This window comes from Paramisgurnus dabryanus, chromosome 7 (genome assembly GCF_030506205.2).
Source record: "Paramisgurnus dabryanus chromosome 7, PD_genome_1.1, whole genome shotgun sequence".
Classification (NCBI taxonomy): Eukaryota; Metazoa; Chordata; class Actinopteri; order Cypriniformes; family Cobitidae; genus Paramisgurnus; species Paramisgurnus dabryanus.
In genome coordinates, this window is record NC_133343.1 from 29,202,825 (window position 1) to 29,226,637 (window position 23,813).

General features: G+C 37.8%; 1 protein-coding gene across 3 annotated transcripts in view; it reads left to right on the forward strand.

Moving 5' to 3' along the window:
- Positions 1-621: 621 nt before the first annotated feature.
- ppp1r16b (protein phosphatase 1, regulatory subunit 16B) overlaps positions 622-23,813 on the forward strand; it is a 31,895-nt gene continuing 8,703 nt past the window's right edge. For 2 of the 3 annotated variants that reach the window (XR_012336988.1, XM_065272410.2), the window contains exons 1-2: positions 878-1,029; positions 13,261-13,642. Coding sequence is in view for 2 of the 3 variants with exons in the window: in XM_065272410.2 (XP_065128482.1) it covers positions 13,375-13,642 (268 nt within the window). In the remaining variant the exon portion in view is untranslated. Of the gene's footprint in view, positions 754-877; positions 1,030-13,260; positions 13,643-23,813 lie in introns of those variants that run through there. The other variant, XM_065272409.1, reaches the window with a different exon arrangement.

Below are 23,813 nucleotides of genomic sequence, written 5' to 3' on the forward strand. Positions count from 1 at the left end.
TCCAGCTCCGGTTTAGTCTGATGAACATGACTGACTCATTTTTATGATGCCTACAGTCAAACCATCATCATCTTCTTCATAGTTTATCTGTCTGCTTGGGTAGAGTTCGAGCCCCAGCTAGGTCAGGTGGCCTTTCTGTGTCAGCGTGGGTTTACTCCGGTTTCCTCCCACAGGCCAAAAACATGCAAGTTAGGTGAATAGGAGATACCAAATTCACCTAAAACAAAACAGATTCTTCATGTATAATGTAATTGTCCTATTTTATATATTTTTTAACAATTTCAATTCAAGTTAGAAGGACATGTCTGGTTTAATGTCCTATTTGTGATCTATCATCATGTTAACTGAGTAAATGTTTCATACTCTCAGAAATAGCAGCCTATACTGGTTTAGTATTAGTTATATTTAGTCAGTTTGATAAATGTGCTTGTTTGATAGCACTAATATAAAGTCCTGACTGCAAACCTACAGACTGTTTTTGTGTGTGTGTGTGTGTGTGTGTGTGTGTGTGTGTGTGTGTGTGTGTGTGTGTGTGTGTGTGTGTGTGTGTGTGTGTGTGTGTGTGTGTGTGTGTGTGTGTGTGTGTGTGTGTGTGTGTGTGTGTGTGTAAAGGATGATTTCCTGCAGAGCGCGTGGCCCCGCCCGGGAGTAGTGACGTCACACTGAAGCTCGAGCTCCTTCACTTTACGCACGCGACGCATCACGACACTTTCCCGGGATTAACGGGTGGACTATAACGGCGTTAACCGCGCGGTGAGTATGCACGTTCACGTCATCGGGTATACTGCAGTTATAATTGATTTTAGCGGGATTATCAGTGTGTGCGCTCTGTCGGAGTCACAGTCAGACACGGAGAGAGGAGGAGGAGGAGGAGGAGGAGGAGGAGGATCTTCAGCCGTCTCCTCTCGCTCCTCACCAACTTTCTGAACGCGTGTGTGTCCGTTAAACGACTCGGTTTGCTCGTGTTGTTAATGCGGCATTTCCACACAGAGTCGCATCGGCTGGAGTTTCGGGTCCGGTTGGGTCACAGTGAGTCTGATGTTGTCTGACTCTATTGATCTGATTACGAGCTGTGTTCTCTCTGTTTGTGTGTTTGTTTGTGTGTCTGTCAGCGCGAGCTCATTGACTCTGTGGAATGCGGCCGTTATTTATTTCTATGCACGCGCATCACGTCGCTTTTTCACGTCAACCTGTGCGATCGTTGCAGTAGTTTTGTTTTTCTTCTTCTCTATCGTGTTCTTGATAGTGTTTTAATGTTATTGTTATTAAACTGTCATTGATTTAGGGTTTAAGTGAATTTTCCGCTACTCGATTAATGAAGTTGTTGATTTAAATGGACTTGTCAGCTGTTTAACCGCGGTATCTTTACGTGTTTCTGTATTTATTTTCTCTAAAGAAGATATCGATATAACAGTTATGTCTGTCATTGTCAGTCTGTCGGATTGAAACCTTGTGTCTAAGTTACTTTGTCATGAAATGAAACAAACACTGTCTTTTTTAAATGGCTCAACACATAATTACATACAGAATAAGTGATGCTTTTACAAAGATGCCTTTGAATTTATTTAAAAAACAACTTCAATGAAAGTGAAGATTTTGCTTCTAGATTTTAGTCCACTTCAACATCATATTCACACTCTGCAAAATGACTAAAAAGATACAAATATTTCCAATCATATAAATTATTTTCTAACATGAGCAGCTGCTCAGGGTGGCATTTTGCAGGGGGTGCCACAGGGCGCCGTGACCGGGTTTTACCTCTTATTTGCACGACACATCAATTGTTTCATGTGCACCTGGACTCTCCGCAGATGGCAGTGGTTTGTAAATGTACGAACCCGGTTAGTGTTAGAAGTTGCAAAGAGTACCAAATTTAACAGTTTAAATGCAAAAAATAGCATTAATGAATATGCAACATATTAATCCATATCTGGTAATCACTTTTATACCATTATGTCACCTTTTAAGTTTAGTTAAGTTAAAACTTCACACAGTATTGATGTGACGTGTAATAAAATCATCATATATCTGTGAAAAGCATTTATTAAAAATTTGCTTAATTGATCTCCATCCAAACAAATAGGCCTAACCATTAAAAGAAGTTCTGATTGATGTTTGTTATATTTGTGCTTTAAGGGCTATAACCCTAACTATTTGACTTATTTCTGTATTTAGTAATGTAATAAATGGATGAGTAATCTGTCAGATTACAGTTATGATAAGATTAAGCAGATGTAGTATTGATCTGGTCCAGATTAAACAGATGCTGTTGAGTTGAATTGAGTTCTTAGATTGTCACCTAATGAACTGAACAGTGGCTTTTTGTGACCTTTAAACACTTGATGAAGTATTCATAGATCTGTGTGTGTTAAACATCCACACCCCTGTGTCACTGCAGGAGGAATCTGTCTGTCTGTCTGTCTGTCTGATTCATGTCTACCTGCACCGTTGTCTGGCATGTTTCAGATAAATTTCCCTCTGTGCCGCTGACAGACATTATCCTTTTAATTTAAATTGTTAGCTGGTTTTCACTCTGTCATTACTTTGCTTTATGTAAATAGCTGTGAAATCTTTTGTAATCCTGTGATGATGCTCTTTGTTTATTTTTGTCGGAACTGTGGCCTGTGTTTGTTTACTGCTGTTTATATGCACTGGTTTGTGCCTCGTACTGTGTGAGGACTTTTCTGTTTATAAAAGTATTGAAGATGAAATTGTTTCTAATGTAATATTAACAGTAAGAGTACTGAGAGATGTTGGAAAATACTGATGTCCTTTATTTATGATTTTAAGGGGTTGTTTCCGGGACACATTTTTGACACATTATTAATCCAGGACTAGGCCTTATTTTTATTAGGATATGTATGTCGTTTTTACAAAAATACCTTACAAAAAAACAAATCTTGAGACAAAACAATGACACTTATAAATGTTAAGTGCAACGTGTTTTTAAATGAAGGCCGCTCAAACATGCATTTTAGTCTGGGACTATGATAAGCCCTGTCCGGGAAGCTGCCCCAATATATGTTTGGCACATGATGATTAACATCAGAAACTGTTTTCTCGTCCCAGGATTTTTACAAACACCCGCTGCTGTGAAATCCATAAGTAGTGTTTGTCTGCGGAGGCGTTCAGTGTAATGCTAACCAGAGTTTACAATGTTCTGCTTTAATCTGGACCTGTTTACTCCACGATTTACAGCTTAACATTGGGTGGATCAGATTAAGAGACACTGTGTGTGTGTGTGTGTGTGTGTGTGTGTGTCTGTCTAGTTTTTTTTCTCAAAGCAGTATGGTTTTTGTTTGCCAAGATTTTCCCTTGTGCACTAACCTCATCGGTGGCCCATATATTGCCAATGAATCTTTAAAAGCTCAAAATATAAAGTTCTGGCAGTGTCATGAATGTTGTATTAGAGGAGATTCAATGGGAGCACAGCAACTTGTATGAGACAGAGAGACATTGAGTTACTAACATTGATAGTTGCCTATGTGCGTGTTTACATGCGTCGCTTCTCCATGTGAGGTTCTGTTTAGTAATGAGGACACTCATCCAATCAGATACAGTGTAACATCCTGTACAGGAAATGACCTCACAGACAGGCCAGTAACGGTAGGAAGCTGCTGGTGCCGCAGTGGTTTGCTTGAAGACTTTTCCTTGCATTGTTGTTATGTGAACATGAGCCAACACACACAAATCCTCATAGAACAAACTGTTGCATGTATTGAGCAGATTGGTGTTTTAAACCTCTTGTTGCCGTAAAAAAAAAAATCAAACATGTGTTTGACATACATAAGATGTTAAATCAGAACTAACACTCATGTGTGATGAGTAACACATGTTGGGCACATCATTGCATCATCTACAGTCGAGATCACAATAAAAACCTCAATAGTTAAAAAGATTAACAACAGTATGTAGTTATGTTAGTGCTGGTGTGCTATTTGATCAGTTGTTTTAAGGTCGAAATCTTCATTTAAAGCTGAAGTGTAATTTCTGGATTAACTTGCCTGTAAAATGTAAAACACTTTTTTTGGACTTCGTTTGATCATTTGTAGATGGATGACTTGTTGTTATAAGCAGGTTAGAGATATTATGAATTTTGATTTTAAAATAACACTTCACTTTTTGAAAATAGGCTTATTTTTGAGCTCCCCTAGAGTTAAACAATTGAGTTTTACCGTTTTGGAATCCATTCAGCCGATCTCTGGGTCTGGGGCTACCACTTTTAGCATAGCTTAGCATAATTCATTAAATCTGATTAGACCATTAGCATCGCGCTCAAAAATAACCAAAGAGTTTCGATATTTTTTCTGTTTAAAACTTGACTCTTCTGTGATTGTTTAATAAGAACGACAGAAAATTCAAATGATAAAAATAAAGTGATTTTCTAGGCAGATATGGCTAGGAACTCTACTCTCATTTTGGCGTTATAATCAAGGATGTTGCTGCCATACCATAGGTCTAACAATGCCCGAAAATGGTCCCCAGCTTGAAAGTTACTAAGGTGACTATTTTCAGGCACTGCGTAATATCATTGCACCTGCTGCACTCATGGTACGGCAGCAAGGTTTATCTCTTTAAATATTTGTTACATATGGGCTTCTTATATTGGACTTCTGCTGCTTTGTTACATTCTGATACAGATGCTTAAAGTCGAAATGAAATGGAAATTAAAAACTGTAATTTTTGTATGAATATTGTGGAATTTCTTTACTGTGAGCTTTATTATTTAAAAAAAATCATGTGCCCTCATAATCTTTAATCAAAAAAGCAGATCTCCTCCCCTTCTGGAAACGATCTCTCTTTACTTAAAGATTGCAGTAATTAGCAAATAGCAACATGACCCAACTTTCAATCCAATCAATTCTCGATAGACAAATTCATTTCAGAAGTTGTTTCACCCGGATCTACGTCAGACTCACCACGGGGAAATACTTCCATTTCATGTACTATCTCTAAATATTGATTGAGACTATTGTAGCTAAAAATTTATTGTGTATTGCTTGTCAGCATTTTGAACAATGTATTGTCTTATATTATGTATTTTGAATGCTTTATTCTGATTGGTTGAGCAATGTTCCACAGTATGCATAATTGTTTTTGATAACCGCACACCTAAGCTGTCAAATATCTTAAAATAACCACTGGAGCGAGGAATAACTGACTCCAGTCCTTTAAATAAGGGATGGGCATTTTTCAGTAATATAATATGTGAGCTCATAAAAAAATATGAAGATGTATTGAGTTTTCGAATATTTGTTTATTTAAATAATGTTAATGAAGGCATATATTTTTGAAGTTTGTGTGTGTGGGTTGGTTAATGTGGTTATGAATGGTGTATAATGACATGTTTACTATGCTATAAACATGCTTTACAGCAGGAGTAGGGAACCCTGGGTCCTGGAGGGCCACCGTCCTGCAGAGTTTAGTTTCAACCCTAACCAAACACACCTGAATTTTATTTCCAGGTTATCCTGAAGACTTCAATTAGATTTTTCAGGTGTGTTTAATTAGGGTTGAAACTAAACTCTGCAGGATAGTGGCCCTCCAGGACCAGGGTTCCCCACCCCTGCTTTACAGGAAGTGTCCCGGCTCGTCCATTAAGGGTACATCTGAATTTTTTCACGATCATGTTATGTCCGAAACAAGTCAAATATAATGAGAGACATGTTGAAAAATCCCCATGAGTACTGAGTTTGGTTTCACTATCAATCATCAGACTAAAACAAGCTCTCTCTCTCTCTCTCTCTCTCTCTCTCTCTCTCTGTGCTTGAACTAACACTTCAGTCACCTACACACTTTCTCTAACCGGAACTTTGGTCTTGATATGAAATAGATAGTAACCACCTCCCAGTTTACCATCTGTGGAGGGTTGTTTATATTTTATCTACCTGTATGCATGCGTGTGTGTTTCCTCTTTCCACAGAGTTTAAGTTGTATTTGATATGTGTGTGATTTATTTTGGGTGCTCCAGCAGACCCATAACCTCCCTCGTACCGTCCTGTACCAGTCCTGCATCAGCTCAGCTGCTCTATGTGTGTGTGTGTGTGTGTGTGTCTGACAGGTCAGGAAACTAAGCATTGCTCTCTGTTTGCACGGCAGCAGTTTTGCACCAGTGTAGGGGTATGTGTGTGTACTTTACACTTATACAGTGACCTCATTATTCAGCGCAATGGCAGATGCGACATCTCAGCAGCCAGCTTGCATGCATAATTCACGTGCATATCAATATGATATTTTTCATTCGTTTATGGCCTCTGCAGGATCAGATTCACTGGCGTTTCATCTGCTGTAGTTTTAAAACCACTATTTTCCTCTGTAGATCTGTCCAATCATTTCTCTAAAGCTTGATCTTTAAATGCAGCCAAAAAAAAGAACAATTATCTCCTTTACCTCAGGAGCAGAATAGAGACCGATCGCTCTCGCCCGCGTCCTTTAATTAGCTTTAAATCTAGAGAGAATCACCCGCCGTGTCTTCAATTTAATTTGACATTTAGAAGAAGTTGGGATGAGATAACAACCGGGGTTAGGGGGTTGTGGGAAATTGTTATGGAGAATGAGGTTGTGTCAAGAGTGACAGGATCATAGTCAGGGTTTGACTTCAGACAGGACACCAGTGAGTCGACCATCAACGGGACTTCAATCACCAGTAATAAAGTATGACAGTGATTGGAAATGCATTCATTGTGCCAGCATGATGCTTAACGGAAACAATATAGACACAACCACATTACCTTTGATTTACTAGGAGAGATTGAAGCAAACCTCCATCCAGATGGTTTTTAGTCCTTATACAGCAGGTTCAGTCTTAAAAGCAAAGCAGCACTAATGTTTCTCACCGCAGTAAAGAGTGCATCAGGATTTCAGCTAAAGAGATTTGCATTTATATTCAATGTCTTATTTTTCTGTGTGCATCTTGGCCATAATCTATCATAAAATTCAGCCAACACCCTAAACAAGACTCACAAACACAATAGACTGTAAAAGTGTGGTGGTTTTTGTTAAACTGTGTGTGTTTTGTGTGGTGACTGTAAGCCATGTCACAGTAGAAACAATAGTTTAGCTGTGAAGGGCATGGCGTGGTCGCACAAAAATATTTTTTTTCCAAAATGAAGGGGTTTGGTGATGTCACAACACAGTGTGACATACGGCTGTGGTCATCAGAACGGCCTGAAATAGGTAAAGTATGCAACCCTTTCCTGAAACACAGCATGTGAGGATCACCAACTTTATTTCATTAACCTGATTTCATCATTTACAGTTGAATTACTTGTTTGACTAATCACTATTAATCTCTGTTTACTTTCAGTTGTGGTAATCCATAGTTAACTGTCACCTCACCTGATGAGATAAAGATGTCATCTCTGCTCTTGCTTGTGTTTCTTCATGTGTGCTTTCTATAGCTGGCCTGATTTGGGCTGCTAGCTGGGGAGACTTGACCCAAAAAGTGCTTGAACTAACACTTCAGTCACCTACACACATACACACTCACTCATTCACTCTCTCTCTCTCTCTCTCTCTCTCTCTCTCGTTCTCTCTCATGTCCTTGAAGGTTGTTGTATCCAGGCTGGATTTCTTGTCCTACTTGTTGTGATCTTGAAAGTGTGGATTGAATCAGGGCGTGTCAGGTTTTAGTTTATTTCTCCAATCTGTTTTAAATCCACAGATTTTTCAGTTTAAGGTGACATGTCTGTTTATATTTTAAGTAGATGTATGGTATTTTAGGGGTGTTAATGATTTTAGCTCTTTTATTGCTAACATGTGAAGAGGTCACAGTGTGTGCTGTGAAGGGGTCAGAGGTCGTTTCTCAGTTTAAATCCTAACTTATTTATTTCAGCAGTGGTATGCGCAGGGGTCTCCTGTAGGAATTTGTTGTAGTGCTGCTTCAGTGTGTAGTATAACAGTTGTTTATAAAACAATCATTAACTTAGTTGTGTTGTGTGGTATGTTGGATATGCATGCACACACCGTATGTTTTAGGGGTGTAAATCGAACAGTTCATTGCGTTTCCATACAGTATTGATTATCTCTGCCTGACATGCGATGTTTGCCGATACATCAAACTTTTCCATTTGATTTGATTCGATTTGTCGATACTTAAATATTACGAAATTGTTAATGGAAGTTTTTGGGAGGCAAGTTTTAGTTTTTTTCAGTATGGACCTGCAAAACATAACTGTAACGTCAATAGTAGAACTATAGAATAAACGCTAGCATGTAGCATTAACTAACATGTAGCATTAACTAGTATACTGTATAGCGGTAACTAGCATATAGCATCAACTAGCATATAGCATCAGCTAGCATATAGCATCAACTAGCATATAGCATTAACTAGCATATAGCGCTAACTCAGCAGTCACTTTGTTTTTATGATTGTAACAACATTGTACTTAATTTATTGTTGTGGTGTACATCTTGACTGTAACATCACAGTTGGTGTTATGTTGAGATTGGTTGGTTTTCCAGCGGTCTTTTACATGCAGGAGGTTTACGTAAGAAGGAGGAAACAATCTTGTTTGAGGATCATGATATTTAATTATCGTGTACACATCTCTTATTATTCATCTATGCCTACATAAATACAGTTTTGCATTCTACTGCACCTTTAACTGTCAGGATTAAAACTAAGTCTCTCTCTCTCTCTCTCTCTCTCTCTCTCTCTCTCTATTAATGTTGTGTTAATGAAGCCTGTCCTGCTTCTTTAGTTTCCTCGAGGGAATTCTCTGACCCGGGCGAGATGTAACATTTCTTTATTAAGTTGTTTCAGGTGACACAGGTCTCTCTCTCTCTCTCTCTCTCTCTGTTTGTGTGTGTGTGTGTGTGTGTCAGGTAATGTAATTGTTCTGGTCTTATTTGATCAGTGATGCTTCATGACTCTTGTGTTTGTGTATTTGTGTCAGTTGAAGCAGTATGTGCTGTTTCTAAACATCATCACTTGTGTTGTTGTCTCTTCTGTATTTTGTGTAGCTGTCGATTAACCTGTGCTGACCCAACACCATTGACATTTACAGCGTACAGTCTTTGTATTAAAGTGACAGCAGTTCACAGGGTTTGTGCTGAAGATGCTTTGTTGCTCATCTGTGTATGATGGAGGTCAGAGAGGATTGAACCACTTGTAAATATTCAATAAGCAGAATGCCTGTGTGTCTGATTTGATATCAAATAGATCATCATTTCATTTATAATCTCATAGTAAAATCGATCTACTTTCAATGATCTGTGGTTGAATAAATGAATGAATGTGACTTACTTTTTTATAAAGATATTTTGCAGTGAGGTTAAGCTGTACATTAATGTAATGTGTCTATAAAATGCTCACTGAAGTTGGTTGTGATCATGTCAGAGGAACATAAAACTCTACGAGACTCTTGGTGGAGTTCTGTTTTATTTTTGTAAGTTATTTCTGTCTTTGTTTAAACTGGCCACATGTTCTCCTATCTGTGGTTTGTGTGACCCAGCTGGAGTGCGTGTGTAACTGTGTGTGTGTTACTGTGTGCATGTGTTACTCTGTGTGTGTGTGTGTGTGTGTGTGTGTGTGTGTGTGTGTGTATGTGTGTGGGGGGTTGTTTTATGTGTATTTAGTTTGTATGGTACAGTACAGTATGTTTGGCCATGACAAAGGGTTTTGTCCAGGGCTGTGATGGTTGTCATAACCACAGCACCACCGCTGGACAATGAGGCAGGATATTCTCTCTTGGTCATGGTTGTAAAAAGTATCAATCTACCCCACCACCAGTACACCATCAGAAAGTGTTTTTAGTGCAGCTGGAAACATTATAACCCCAAAAGACTCCTCACTTGAACCATGTGTTGTTTCACGGATGGAAATGCTACAATAAGGTGCACATAGACGCCGATCCTGTGAGACATCGAAATGGCCTAGCACAAATGCTCAATTTTAATTCAAAACACTTTTAAAATTCGGAAGCCTCTGATTGGCAGATCTCTCTGATGAATTTACATTTTGCGTCTAAAACCATGCGGAAAATGTGACCATGCTGCTTTCCTCCTTTTTTCAAGCACTTGGTGTTTAGAGAGCGTCTGCCGTTTCTAAGTAATCTAAGAGCTGTTTGCCGTTGTGACGAGCACCCAAGAAATCTGTGCCTATAAACATGCAAGTTTGTTAAAGGCGCTCTAAGCGAATCTGTGTGATGTCACTTCTTGTTGACGTTTGAAGTGTTGTCAAACAAAACGGAGCGTAGCTAACTCTTCCCCCTCCCTTCTGGTATTTCTGAAAGAGTCATAAATGCGGCCAACCCCACTCCCAAATCCTTCTTGTCGTTTATTGGCTGGAACACTTTATGTTTCCTGGTGGTAGGTTTGGCCACTTTGTTTTTGTTGCAGTTTGTGGAGCCTGGGCTGTCTATAGAGACTGCGTTTTTTATAGTGTGTTCAGGGGACAGGCAGCTAGCAGATATTGAGGAGATGTTTACTGTATGAAACAAAATTCTGTTTTATGGCCTAAAACGCGTGATTTCGCTTAGAGAACCTTTAAGAAATTAATATCTGATGCTGGTTTACGTTTTAATATTTTATTTCTAGCCTATATGTATCATTGAACCTATGCATGCATATAACCACTGCTGTGAATTGATTTATTACTCGCGGTGGTAAAATACTGCCACGTCACAGCCCTTGTTTTGTCCTTTGTTTTAGAAAGAAAAGAAACAGTTCTGCGATTTGCTTCTTGTTATTTATAATCAGCAGTATTAGGGGGCGGGGCGTTCTTATTCTACAGAGCATTTCATTGGACCACATGAGTGAGTGCAGTGTGACTCATCAGTTTCTCAGGAAGTGAATGACTGTAAATGTGTTCATCTGGTTAAAGATGTTTTGTCAAATGCATTAGCTGAAAGATGACCTCCATACTAGCAAATGTTTCACAGTTGTACACTTTTATGAAACATGTGGTCTCTTGTTGTAATGTCAGTCAGGTGTTGATGATTTCTGTGTCATGTTCTCCTTTGGAGGTTGTAAGCTTCGGTCTGAGATGTATTGGCGATAAGCACAGGAAGTGGTTAGGTTTGTTTGTGTGTGTGGATGGTGGCAGGATGTGACAGTTGCCTGTCTGCTTTGCCATCTTCACGGAAAATTACGCAGCAGCAGAGATGAGCCCTGGAAACTTCATCTGCTCATCTCTCTCTTGTTAATGATGAATTACTCTGAGACTTAAATCCACAATCATACTGACAGTACACTGCTGATGGGTCTCAACATTAAAACAAGATGAAGTCATGCCTGCTGTGGTCTGTAGTGCTCATGTGTGTGTTTTGTGGTCTTGTCGCAATAAATTGTTTGAGTAAAACTCAATAAAAGTCTTAATTATCTCAATATCTCACAGATATTATAAGACCTGAAAAGATCGAGTTAGTATGTTGAGATGATTCAGGTGTAATGTTGTTTACTGGTTGCTTTCCTCTGAATCTGTCTGTTATTCTGGTCTGTTTATATAGCTTGGCTTTTGTCTTCGTATTTCATATAAGTGAAATGAAAATAGTTTCACCTCATTTTATAATCTGGAAGAAGAAGAACATGAGATTGCTCAACACTCACTAGTTTATCTGAGATACTCTTTATGTCATATTGTCTGACAAAGACCTGATGGTCGAAACATTGCACCATTAAATCATTATATTGGAGCGGATTATCAGTTTGCAGGCTTCTTCTGTTGTTTTTTCATTGACTATTTGTAGCCCAGCACCTGTACTGTACACCTAACATTATTATTTTTTTTGGATGTGCAGAAGTTTTTTTTATACTCTTTCTGTTTCTCATACTGTGAGTGATTTGTGATTCTGTCTTGTTTATCTTGATATATTTTATATATAAGGAAACATCACAGAGACTCACAGTATCAGACAGTGATGATGATTTATCTTTACACGCTTATTTATAGGGGTGTGACAAGACACTTACTTTACGAGAAGAGACACGAGTTTGGGTTCTCCTCAATAATAAAAGATATGAATGGGAAACTGAAATCACTTTATTTTAAAGAACTAATCGAAGACTGTCTCTAACAATTATTTTGCTAATTAATAATGAAGTAATTTGATATATTTTTTGGTAATAAAATAGACCCAAGTGAGCGATGACCTTTAAAATGACATAATAATGATGAATAATCAAGCCTGGTTTATTTAACTAAGCATTACATTCGCAAGTCATAAACATATAACATCAATTTACCATTAACTTAAAATAATTGTAAACTTAATAATTGTCAATATTCTGAAATAAGACAGTCTTTATGATGTATGCAGCCTTTTATTTAAGAAAACGGCCAGCATTTCACCTCCTCGAGAAATCTTTAACATAATTAATCTCTTACTTCTATTAATTTATATTTTCTGTCCAGAGGAACATAAAGCATATATCGGGCCAATATTTGTGAATTTTATGTGTATCGGCATCGGCCGATATGTGGCTGCCATGTTCGCCGATTTTTTTTCCGGCATTATTTACAGACAGAGTGCTGGAAGCCGCAAGCGATTGCAGGTCATGTGACTAAAAACAACCAACCTTTCCATGACAACATCAAAAGACGGTTCCATAGCACCCTCACCTGTTTTTACCATTTGTTAAATATAGTTTTTTTTAAGTTCAATAAATGTTACTTTTTTAAATTGAGACTTGTAACATTTGACATCATCATTGTGTTCTTTTTTATGATGTAAATTGAGTGAGCAAAAGCAGTATCGGCTTCAAATATCCGCTCAAGAAAATCGGCAGCCTGTATCGGTCATCGGCTAAGGCTGATGAAACAAAAATCTGTATCTGCATTGGCACTGAAAAATCCATATTGGTCGATCCCTAACAGCGATGCTCATAAACACTGACATCAGCTGAAATCACCTGCTGATATTGACAATAGGGCTGGGTGATATTCACCAAAATTCTCAAAAATATTGTGATGGATGGCCATGGCCATATGTGATAAATATCTCCGTGTTTTATACAAAGTGTAAAATATTTTGTAAGTCAAAGCCTGTTGTCACAATCACCTTCATTAAAATGGTATATGATGAAAATAAAATTTAAAAGAAGCATAGCAAGCATCATCGGCCGATATATCTGTGCACCCCTTTTTATAATTCACATCCCTGCAGCATTTTGTTATAGCAGCTTTACTCGTTTTACAACAGTGCGGCCCTATTATTATTATTATTATTATTATTATTGTTGTTGTTGTTATTATTATTATATCACAGTATATACATGTTAAATCACGTGACTGTGTTTCTTTGTATATTTCTCCAGGTTGAGGATGAAGGCTGGAGGTTTGTCAGAGAGATGCAGCCCGTGCTAGATTTATCACATCATCATCATCCTCCCCTCCGCTCTTCTGCTCGCACCACTCACCTGTAGCCCAACATGGCCAATCATCTGGAGCTTCTGACGGAGCTGCAGCAGTTGGACAAGGTGCCGAGCCTGGAGCGGCTCCGAGCGGCTCAGAAACGTCGAGCGCAGCAGCTCAAGAGATGGGCCGTCTACGAAAAGGAAATGCAAACCAAAAAACGCAAGGCGGACAAACGCCGCTGCAATGGTAGCCATGGGAACATGTTGGAGAATCGCAAAAGGGTTTCGTTTTCGGCAAACGTGGCTTTGTTGGAGGCGTCGGCGAGGAACGATTCAGATGAAGGTAAGTCTGTTCAGGCAGATTGTGCTTTTTGCATGTAATGTAATCGAATGGGGTGTAATGTGACTGTACAGGCTTGAATCTGTCTTACCTTTAAAATTAGCTGTGTATGTCTGACAGGGTTCAACTCAAGCCTCAAATATAGTTTAGTTTTTATGCATACGCGAGGGTTCACGCTAAATGCAGATTTTATCATCAGACTAGGATGCATGCACTGTACGTGCACCACTGGATTCCTTTAGCTTTATGTACTTTGTATGCATAGTTATGTGGTATGTAGGCGAAATGTCTTTGCATCAAACATCTGTGTACACGTACAAGTCGAATAAACTATAAACTGTGCTTTGCAAGGTTGTGCGTTTGACATGAAACTAAATGAACTATACTCCAGGCTTCAATCCGCCAACTTCTTATGGCAGTTAATGTGCACAATGTCCCTTTCATGCAGCTAAATTGCTTATTTTTGTTTTGGTTATTGCAGAATAATTAATGGAAAGTGAACAGTTTGTTTGGTGAGACACTGAAAGGCAAGTGACCTTATAAAACGTATTTGTGTATCTGCCAGTTAAAAATTGTCCCATGAAACCACGTCACCCTGTCCAGCGATTTTAACAGGCTGTTGAAAGTGAACCGATGCTCTTATGGTCATGTAAAAGTGCTGGTGACCACAGAAACGACTAAATTGCTTGTCTGTGGTTGGGGTCTTTAATGGCTCAGTAATGCTCTGCGGGTAAGTGATGGACTGACAGCTGCGGTCTTCTCCTGTTGTAAAACCTGTGAACTCCGGCTTTCCAGTGATTGTCTGAGAAACACCATTAAACAATGATGACATTTTATGGAAACCCAGTCCAAGACTCAGACAAACACATAGATGCACTGCACCCACACATACAGCAGCACTTCCCTCAATAAAACCCTTTTCACACAAAGATTACAGAAAATACATGGAAAATGTGGCCGTGATTTGTCCGCGATCATTTGATTTTTGGTTCTTTCACACTGACAATGATTTTTAGGAATCTGTGCATGCATTCACACACACATACAAGAAAGATCCAGTAAAGACACGTGACATATTTAAAGTCCTGCACTTGGTAGGTTTTTTACACCGTGTCTAAAGTTTGATAATTATCCGTGATTTTTCTCTTGACCAACCATGTGCATGCATTTTAGTTTATGAAGAGATCATAAGGAGCGTGTGATGCTCGGTTCTGTCACACTGGTGAATGATCTCAGCTTCAGTGCTGATAGTGAGGAGCTCCCTGATCTCTGCTTCAGTCCAGTTTCTCATCGTGAATGTTGATTTGTGTTTGTGTCAAAGAGCTGAATCATAACTTCTTGTTTCAATGACACGCACATCCTCACTACGGCACGCTCCTGTTTCTGCCTGTTGTTCACACATGATGCTTTCTGTGAATGTTACGGCAGTGTTACTACTGTAGGTCCTCTTTACGAGAGCGATCCCAGAACATCTACAGGACGTGTTTGTATTCACACAGAGGCCCTCTGAAAATTTTACAGAAATTTTCTGGGAGTAAAGTGCTGTGGGAATGAGGTTATATCTATAATACAGCAGCAGTGCTTCAGTGTAGATTTACTGCACTTTAATCCCATCAGATTATCTGTGAAGTGTAATCTCAGGGCACACCGCTTGTTAGAGCTGTTTTACCCAGACTAATAAGTGACACTTAAAGTGATTTTGACTAAATATGTTCAACTTTGTGTCCAGTACTTTTATCACACATTTGTCTATTGTTAACTCATTTTTACTCATTCAAGAGATTCATTCACTTTCATATACCGGCTGTTGTCAAATGTTTAGCTCTTATGTACTATTTACCATAAAAACAGGTTAAATAGACTATACTATAGTAAAGAAGTATCATCTGATTAAAAACCTTTGATACATGCAGAAAATCTAGTTTAGTGTTTGTAAACAGGTAAAGGTCATGTTTGTCAGGCAGTAGTTTTAGAGGTGAGTTTATTTGTTAGTCTTTGGTTCTGAATCAGAGCTCATATCAGTGTTTTTGTGTCAGGCTGATTGTTTGCAGAAAGCTCCAGAGTCACAAACAACAGCTGGATTTAATACTTGTCTCGTATAGTTGTGTGATGGATGAGGGGATCAAGATCAACACAAACATTGACACAAGTCAGATGTTTATGGAGATGATGATGATTAATGGCAGCTGTTGAGTATTTTTGAGTAGACCGTTTCATAGCAATAGCAAGATAGCTTTCAATCTCTGAAGGAAACTAGAACTGAATACAGTGGTGTATGAACATTTCAACAGGAGATACAATCTATAAATAACACAGAGTTATTTTCATCCCAGCGTTGGGTCAGAAAGGGATGATAAACGAAGGTTGTAATTGAATGTATGCGCCGGGTTAAAAATAATCCAGTGTTTTATAAAAGCGTATATATATATACTGTAATTACTGAAGAAACCAGTCAAACAAAAATGGATCTGAAAAATATTGCTTATAGCCTAAAATGAGCAGAATGAAGAGTTTTCATTGAGTTAGCAGCAGATGTCTCGTATGATTGACCATATGTAATATAATAATGGACATCACCCAGCAGTAGTTTATTAAATGAGCTAACAGCATCCTGTCAGTGCTTGGACTCGCTCTGGATTTTGTGGCGGGATGCAGAGGTGAAGAGGATGTGAGGATGAAAGAGGAGCGAGGGGTTTTTCTTTCTTTTGAAACTGAAATAAGAGCAGGAACACTGAGATCAGACACATCTTTATGTTTATAGACTGCAGCCTGTGATACATACAGGAAAGAGACATTGATGACTAAGACAAAACATTTATACGTTTCTTCTTCACAAAATATGTTTCTTCAGGATGTGCAAAAGCCTCAAGTCTGTCACGCCAACAGTTGTGAACATAACAAGTTAAATTAAACACACTGACTCTAATCGTCCAATCACAGCTGACGTGTCTCTCTGATTTTGTCCTGTATGATGTAGGTCTGGCTATGATCTCGTGCTGTAGGTTTCTGTCTTGGTTTCTTCTCGCCTGTGGACATTATTTTCTATAATGGATGTTAGATTTCACATCTCTATCACTGCTGGTCATCTGTGGCAAGATTGATTGTTTTACTTTAGCTTAAATTTTAACAGATAGTCGATAAAAAAAATCATTCAACAGAGGTCAACTAAACTATAAAGCTTTATACTCAGGTTTATATTTATGGACAGTGTTTTTATTCAAATTGATTTGTGATGAATTTAGAAGGCAGAAAGGGAAAATAAAAGATTTAATTGCCGTAAATGTTTTTTTTTTTACAGAACGAGGATCTATGTTTGGTTACAGCTGTGTTTTGGTCTGTTTACTGAAATCAAAGCAATTTTAATTTCCTGCTCTTCTGTACAGTATAAAGATGAACACGATCTCATTTAAAGATGCACATGAGAGGATGTTGTTTATTCAGATGTGTTTTTATAATCATTACATTATTATTGATGTTTAAGAGTATTTTCAGCACAATATGCCTGTGCTGAGGTCTGATGTTTATTGATCATCAAACTAGAATCAGCTTTCTTGATCTTGACTGACATCACTTCCTGGTTTTTAACCGGTTGATATATTGAGATCACTTTGGGGAACACAGATTGTTCAGCAGTGGATGTAAAAGAGGAAGTCCTGCTGTTGAAGTCTTTCTGTAGCGGCTGTGGTGATAACACATACAAGTGATGTTAACACCTACAGCAAGTGTTTGTCTCGAATGTGAAAACATCTCCAGCCCCTTATCTTCCATCTGAGAGAAAAAATACTTTATTTACAAATGTCCAATTGATGGATTTAATTGCCAAATATTTGCGTAAATGTTGAACTATTCTATCTTTAAATTGAAATGAAATGTGGTTTATGTTAAATCATCTTTTTACTTGCAAGAATGTAAACAGAGGTGTAGAAATACTGACAGACAGAAAGGAAACACTGTTGGTCTGAAGGTGTTAGCTGAATTCACAGGAAAACTTTGAATATTTTCTATTCGTTTTCAGTTTTAGTTTTAGTCGAGTTAAAAGTGCATTCAAATCCTCACAGTGTTGTTGATATAAATCATTACATTATGAATATTTATAAATATGAGCCAGTGCAGACCCTTCATCATGCTATCTGCAGAAACTGTAAATCTACCCTGATGTTTTTACTCATGTTAGTTCAGCAGAGGACAGATCCGGTGTTTCCCATCTCATCCATCTGTGATGAGTTAACATCTTCCCACTCGACATATGATATGATTTTAACACACATCAGAAGTGAACATGTGAACTAGCTGATACACTCGCTTGTGTTTTCAGATGTGTTAATGAGGTGATGATCTCTTTGAATAATTACAGCTCATTCTCTGGTCTTTTCCCCGCCGTGCCCATCACTTGTGCTCATTGAATCTACTTTAGGTCTCTTCTCATTGGCTGTCCTGAGGCCCTCTGTCTGTATCAGAATTCACATTAACATTCCGGTCTAGAACATTCCGCAGAACGCTCCCACTCCTGTCATCCTCCTCGAGCTCCGGCTGCACAAAACATTCAGTCAGGTTTAATGTGCAGTAGAGAGCAGGAATATTGTGTCAGGTTATGATGCTCCTGTTTAGCTCAGTGGTAGAGGATTGAGTTAGCAGCGCAGAAGGTCATGGATTCACTCATACTGATAAAAATGTATACCAAATAATGCACTGTAAGTCGCTTTGGATTAAAGTGTCTGCTAAACAGTCCTTATAGAGTTTTTTTGTGATTGTTGCGGGCAAAAATCCTTGATCTTGCGGCACATTTTCTTAAAAAATGTGATGGAATATGCGGGATATTTATGCAGTTTTATGCTATGAAATTGCAAGAACTTGCAAAACTGTTTGCAGCTTTTCCAGCTTTTCAATAATATCACGTCACATAATCACATCACTTCATAACGTACCCATGGTGGCTACAGGGGACATGGCTGGGCTTGTGTAAAGTAAATGCAACATTTTTCAACTTTCTCCTAAGATGTATGTGATTTTTGCAAAGAAAATGTGGGGATTATGAAATCATGCAAGCCCGCATATTTTGCGCATTGGAATCTGCAATTTATGCTGCGAAAGTGCGGCGTATTTGAAAAAAGCGACCCCCGCATAAATATGCTTTGCTGAAAATCAGACTTTGGCTGATTATGTGTTAAATCATGCGATCACATGATCAAGTTTTTCTGGAGGGACTGGCAAAATGCATAAATGTAAATGTAGGTTCTAAAACTGTAAGGATCTCTAGAGAGTTTAACTAAAGTTTGATGTGTGTACAGTCTTTATATTTTCATGAAGATGTGCAGAATGTCATGTATTAGTGGTTGTCAGGATGTAGCTGTAGTTGTGTGGTTGCGGTGGTGTTTTGCCTAAAAGACCCCCAATCATCTGAATACACTGATCTAATAGGGTCCTAAGGGTAATGACATGAAGAATCAAATATTGCTTGATCTTTTAAAATAAATCATTAACACACAGAAAAATGTTGTATGGTCCTCATTTATCAGTATCTAAAGCATTTATGTAAATGTTCTTCAGAAATAATAAATGTCTGGATATGCGACAGTTCAATGTTCATTTAACATGACCCATAGTAAAATAACAACACCTACTCTTACATCATCTGATAGTTGGCTGTGTCGTTCAGTCACAGAGAGGCAGAAGCAGTCCTCACCTGACAGAACAACATCCTCTTTATTTTTTAAAATTAGCATTTGATTGTTGATGTTATTTTATTATTTGAGTTTGTGTTGCTTAGTTTGTGTATTTGAGAAGTTGCTTTTAAAGGCACTCTATAAAATAAAGTTATTATTATTATTTAGGATGAATCCACTATGACATCGACCTGAAGGGTTGTGATGATATTGAGATGTCATTCAGTGGCTGTGGAGAAACAAACATCTGCTTCCAGTGGATTGTGACCAGTGCTGTAGTCTATGTGATACACAGATGTAGTCAAGTTTTAAAGGGACCATTTAACATGTCCGCCCCAAAAAAAATCAATTCATACTCCACACGCCAAACAGACGGGGGCAGTATACCTCCAGAAAAGTGAGTTGGTCTATTTTAATTTAGCAGCTGCAAATTCAGCAGCATATATCAAGTTTGATTTACATTAGCAACTAAGTTATCATTAGTCACAAAAAAAACATTCGGTCTCATTAAAATTGCAATGTTTTCCGCTACGTTTCGTGCGTCCATTTGGTGTTCATTATAATCGAAGACATTTCAAGCTTCTTAGCTAATGTTACATTTTAGCATCAGCTTGGTAGATAACGGGTGAATGGAGCCACATTTACTGCACAAAGCCGTAGTTTATGTACAAGCTGAGCATAGGTTATGGCAATGCCTATTATAAGTGAACTTCTAGCGAAATACTAACAGCATCTTACTTACCAATCGAAAAGAAAAGTTGTCATTTCGGAGTCGAACCTCATTTCTTTCATGTTCATTAGTTGTCTCCAGCGATGAAAAGCAGTGCCAGTATTTACTCTGGTTCGGTTACTTTATTTATCATATTTTATTTGTGATTCCGAGCGCGTTGTTCCCTGCAGCAAATGTTTGTGGTAGTGGTAAATGTCTCTTGCTTTAGCCATTCTTCCGCTCTCTTCCCTGAACTGAAATACGTCCGAAACCCCTATTGCACGGCAGGAAGGCATCAAGGCATGTCCGAATCCATGGCTGTCCGAATTGCATTTCTCTGAGCTGCATTCATAAATCTTAAATCAACAAGTCAGCTGCCTTAGTTTTCGGACGCAGCGGTAGGGCTGTACTCCCACTTATTCGTGTATTGCAGTTTGGCTGGCGGTTATGTGCGTGGCCCGCATACCGCCTCCCATGGTCGAAACTGGTATTACAACACCAGTCGGGCTGTAGCTAGTAATTTAGCATGCTAATTCAGATTGATATTTCTGCAGCCCTATACCTTGTCATTTTTTTAATGACATCTTTGCCCTTATTTCTTCTCATTCTTTTGATGCGTGTAACTAATTTTTAAAAATCTTTTACCTCAATTATTACAAATGGCACCTTTAAGTATACTGAGATTTTTCTTTCTCAAACTTGCCTGTAATGCTCAGTAACATTAGAATTAAACCTCATGGTATAAAGTAAAAATCATGTCATGATCCCTTTAATACTGATGATGTACTGACTTCTATCTTCAATATCTGAAGGTGTGTGTGGATGTGTTTCTATTAAAGCAGTGATTCTCAATCGGTGTGAGCGCCATCTGCTGGGTCGAGTAGGCAGTGGTAGACTTCTGATAAATGATTTGATCAATCTTGTTTTATTCACATCAGATTTTTTAATTAAAAACGCTCAGTTAAGATGCATGATCTAAAAGTCCATTTATGTTTAAATATCAAAACGTCATGTCAGATATGTTCATTTAGATGCAGTAACGTTATGTGAAGGAGGTAGCAAACCGCACATCTGTGTTGTGCCACATTGAAATGTTAAACACAAACTGGCATCATCTACAATAGCTGTCTGCAGCGCTCCGACTCCGGTGTGCGATACCCTGAAAGAAAGCAAAATCCTCACAGTTTTATACACACACAGGGTATTCTCTACTGTAACTAAAATTTTTAAAAATGAATTTGAACTAGTTTTCTTTGCAGTAATCCTATTCAAAATCTGAATCTTTTTTGTGATTTAAAAAAAAGAAAATTAGTAAATTTAAAATAAATAAATGCAAATAAAAACATTATTATTTATAAGGAATGTGGCAGAAATGTTTTTTGTTGGTAGATAGAATATAGAATGAAACAAAATTTTTTATTTTGTCTTGAAACGGTCTCTTAATGTTTTCTTTGGCTGTAATTTGCCTTTAAAGATTTAACTTTTCCAAGTACCATTGAGTACTAATAAAGATAAAGTCTAAAATCTAAGTCCACCTGTACATCTTCCACATGAAATGTTTTCATCTGCTCAAAATGCCACCAATGTGGTTTTGTTTTTCCATTGGAAGCATCTACATTCATCTACAGGGGTACCACCAGGTCTACCTTTATTGACTTTAGTATTGTGAAAGGGATATCATGAAGGGGACCGTGCATCATTTCTCTGTTATTCTGCGTTGACACGATCATGTTTAGAAAGGTGATCCTCATTGGTGGGCCGTAAGCAAAATGTTGAGAACCCCTGCATTAAAGGAAATTGCATTTCTGTAAAATCCACTTGCTGCCTGTGTAGAAACACTGTACACACCCATATATCCTCACGCCATAATCGTGTTGTGTGTGTGTGTGTGTGTGTGTGTGTGTGTGTGTGTCTGTGTTTTGGAAGATTTTAGGAGTGGCATTAAATGTTTGGAATTGTTGCGTAATGGTTATGGTTGAGACGCCAGTATAAATCTGATGATAAGAGACTCATTTAGAGCCAGCCGTGATTCTCATGTGATTATTATCTATGATGTGATCAGGCACTGCATGATCTTTTCTTTATACATCACCGTTATGGCAGTGTATTGTATGAAAAAATGCTTTAAAGTATACAAATATGAATTGTGTGATAGTGATATATTAAAAATAGTATTTTAGCTTAAACGGTTACATTTGTTTGATGGAACTGACATATGCACACCTGTTAGTAGACTTTAGTTAAACTCATGTAACCTTACTTAACACACCTTAACATGCTCTTTCTTGTCTTGACATGTTTTATGCTCTCTATTTTTGCATTATTACCCGTTTTACTCGGTTAGTGTCATAATTCTGTCATATGAGCCATTTGCTGCTAATAACAATAAAATAAACTTTACTTTTTGTCTCTCATTTCTTCATCTGGTTTGAGTGAATTTTACAGTTTGCGGATCAGAAGATATCACTGTGAAAATCACTGCTATATCATGCATTTTACAGTAAATCTGTCTCAAACTCTAAAAACACTGACATTATCATTCATTGTACAGTAATGTGCAGGGGATGTTTATTTCTTTAATCCGTTTATTTACTCGTGTGAAAAGCCTGCTAATGCTCTGATGACAGAATTCATAGTGTGAAGTATGAGTCTTACCCTCACTTTACTCCAGAAAGTCTTTGGTTTATGTACAATAATGTGCTTACAGTCGACATCTGATAGTTTAAAAGCAGAAATGTGTCTAAAATGTGACCGTAAAAGATGTAAAGAGTATAAATGATCCTGTAAATGTCATGCACACACCCACATATATATTAGACAATGATGTCATCGCTGTTTCTGTTTACATGGCTTTCCATTATGCTTAATAAGCCGATAATATATTAAGTCAACGTGTAAAATGGTTTTCTTCAATCGAAAAAGGTCTAAAATGGCTTATGCAAAATCCCATTGGGACAGGTTGATTTCTGCCCATTAGCCTGATTTTGCATTGCTTGTAAACAAAGTTTTGTTCATGTTAACATCTCTGCATGTAATAAATATACATCATAAACAGAGTAAAATAAAGCATTAAAGTCTCATTGATTTGCTTTATTGATATATCATCTTGTATTTATTCACTATATTTATTAAAGCGGTTCAGGAATCCTGATGTTATTTCTGCATGACAGTTTATAAATTAAGTACACTGTAAAACATGTGCAGCATTTTTGTCAAATCAACATCTACTTAAAATAATTAAGTTAAACAATCTCAAAATGAATTTATAAGTTATGTCAACTTTTTATGCCAAAACTTAAAATTGTATGTTGAATTGACTTGCAAAACCAAGTAGTTTTTACTTTGTGGTGTATTTTTTCCAGTGTTTTGTTAAACATGCTGTATATAAACTCAAGATGTAAAGAAATAACACTGCAGATAATTACTATATAGTAGATCATTTCATTCTTGTTTTAGTATCTATTTATAGATCATCAATACTTTACTATAAAGTATTAGTCTGTATTTGTGTCTGATTTCATGACTTCTCTGATTGAATCCCATCACAAACCGTCGTAGCTGTGAGCGCAGCAGCATCTCCACACATTGATAAGATGAAGCAGGCGGGTGTGGTACCATCACTTCCTCTGCTGCTGTTTACTCTTGTGTATTTTATCTCTCACTCCTCCCTGTGCTGGAATGCTGCTCATGTCTCTTCTGTTTCCAGACCAGTACAGCAATCTGATCACCGAATAACACCACATGTAATTATCATGAACACGTCATTAGAAAATAAAGTATAGTATAGGGTAGTATAGTTTTA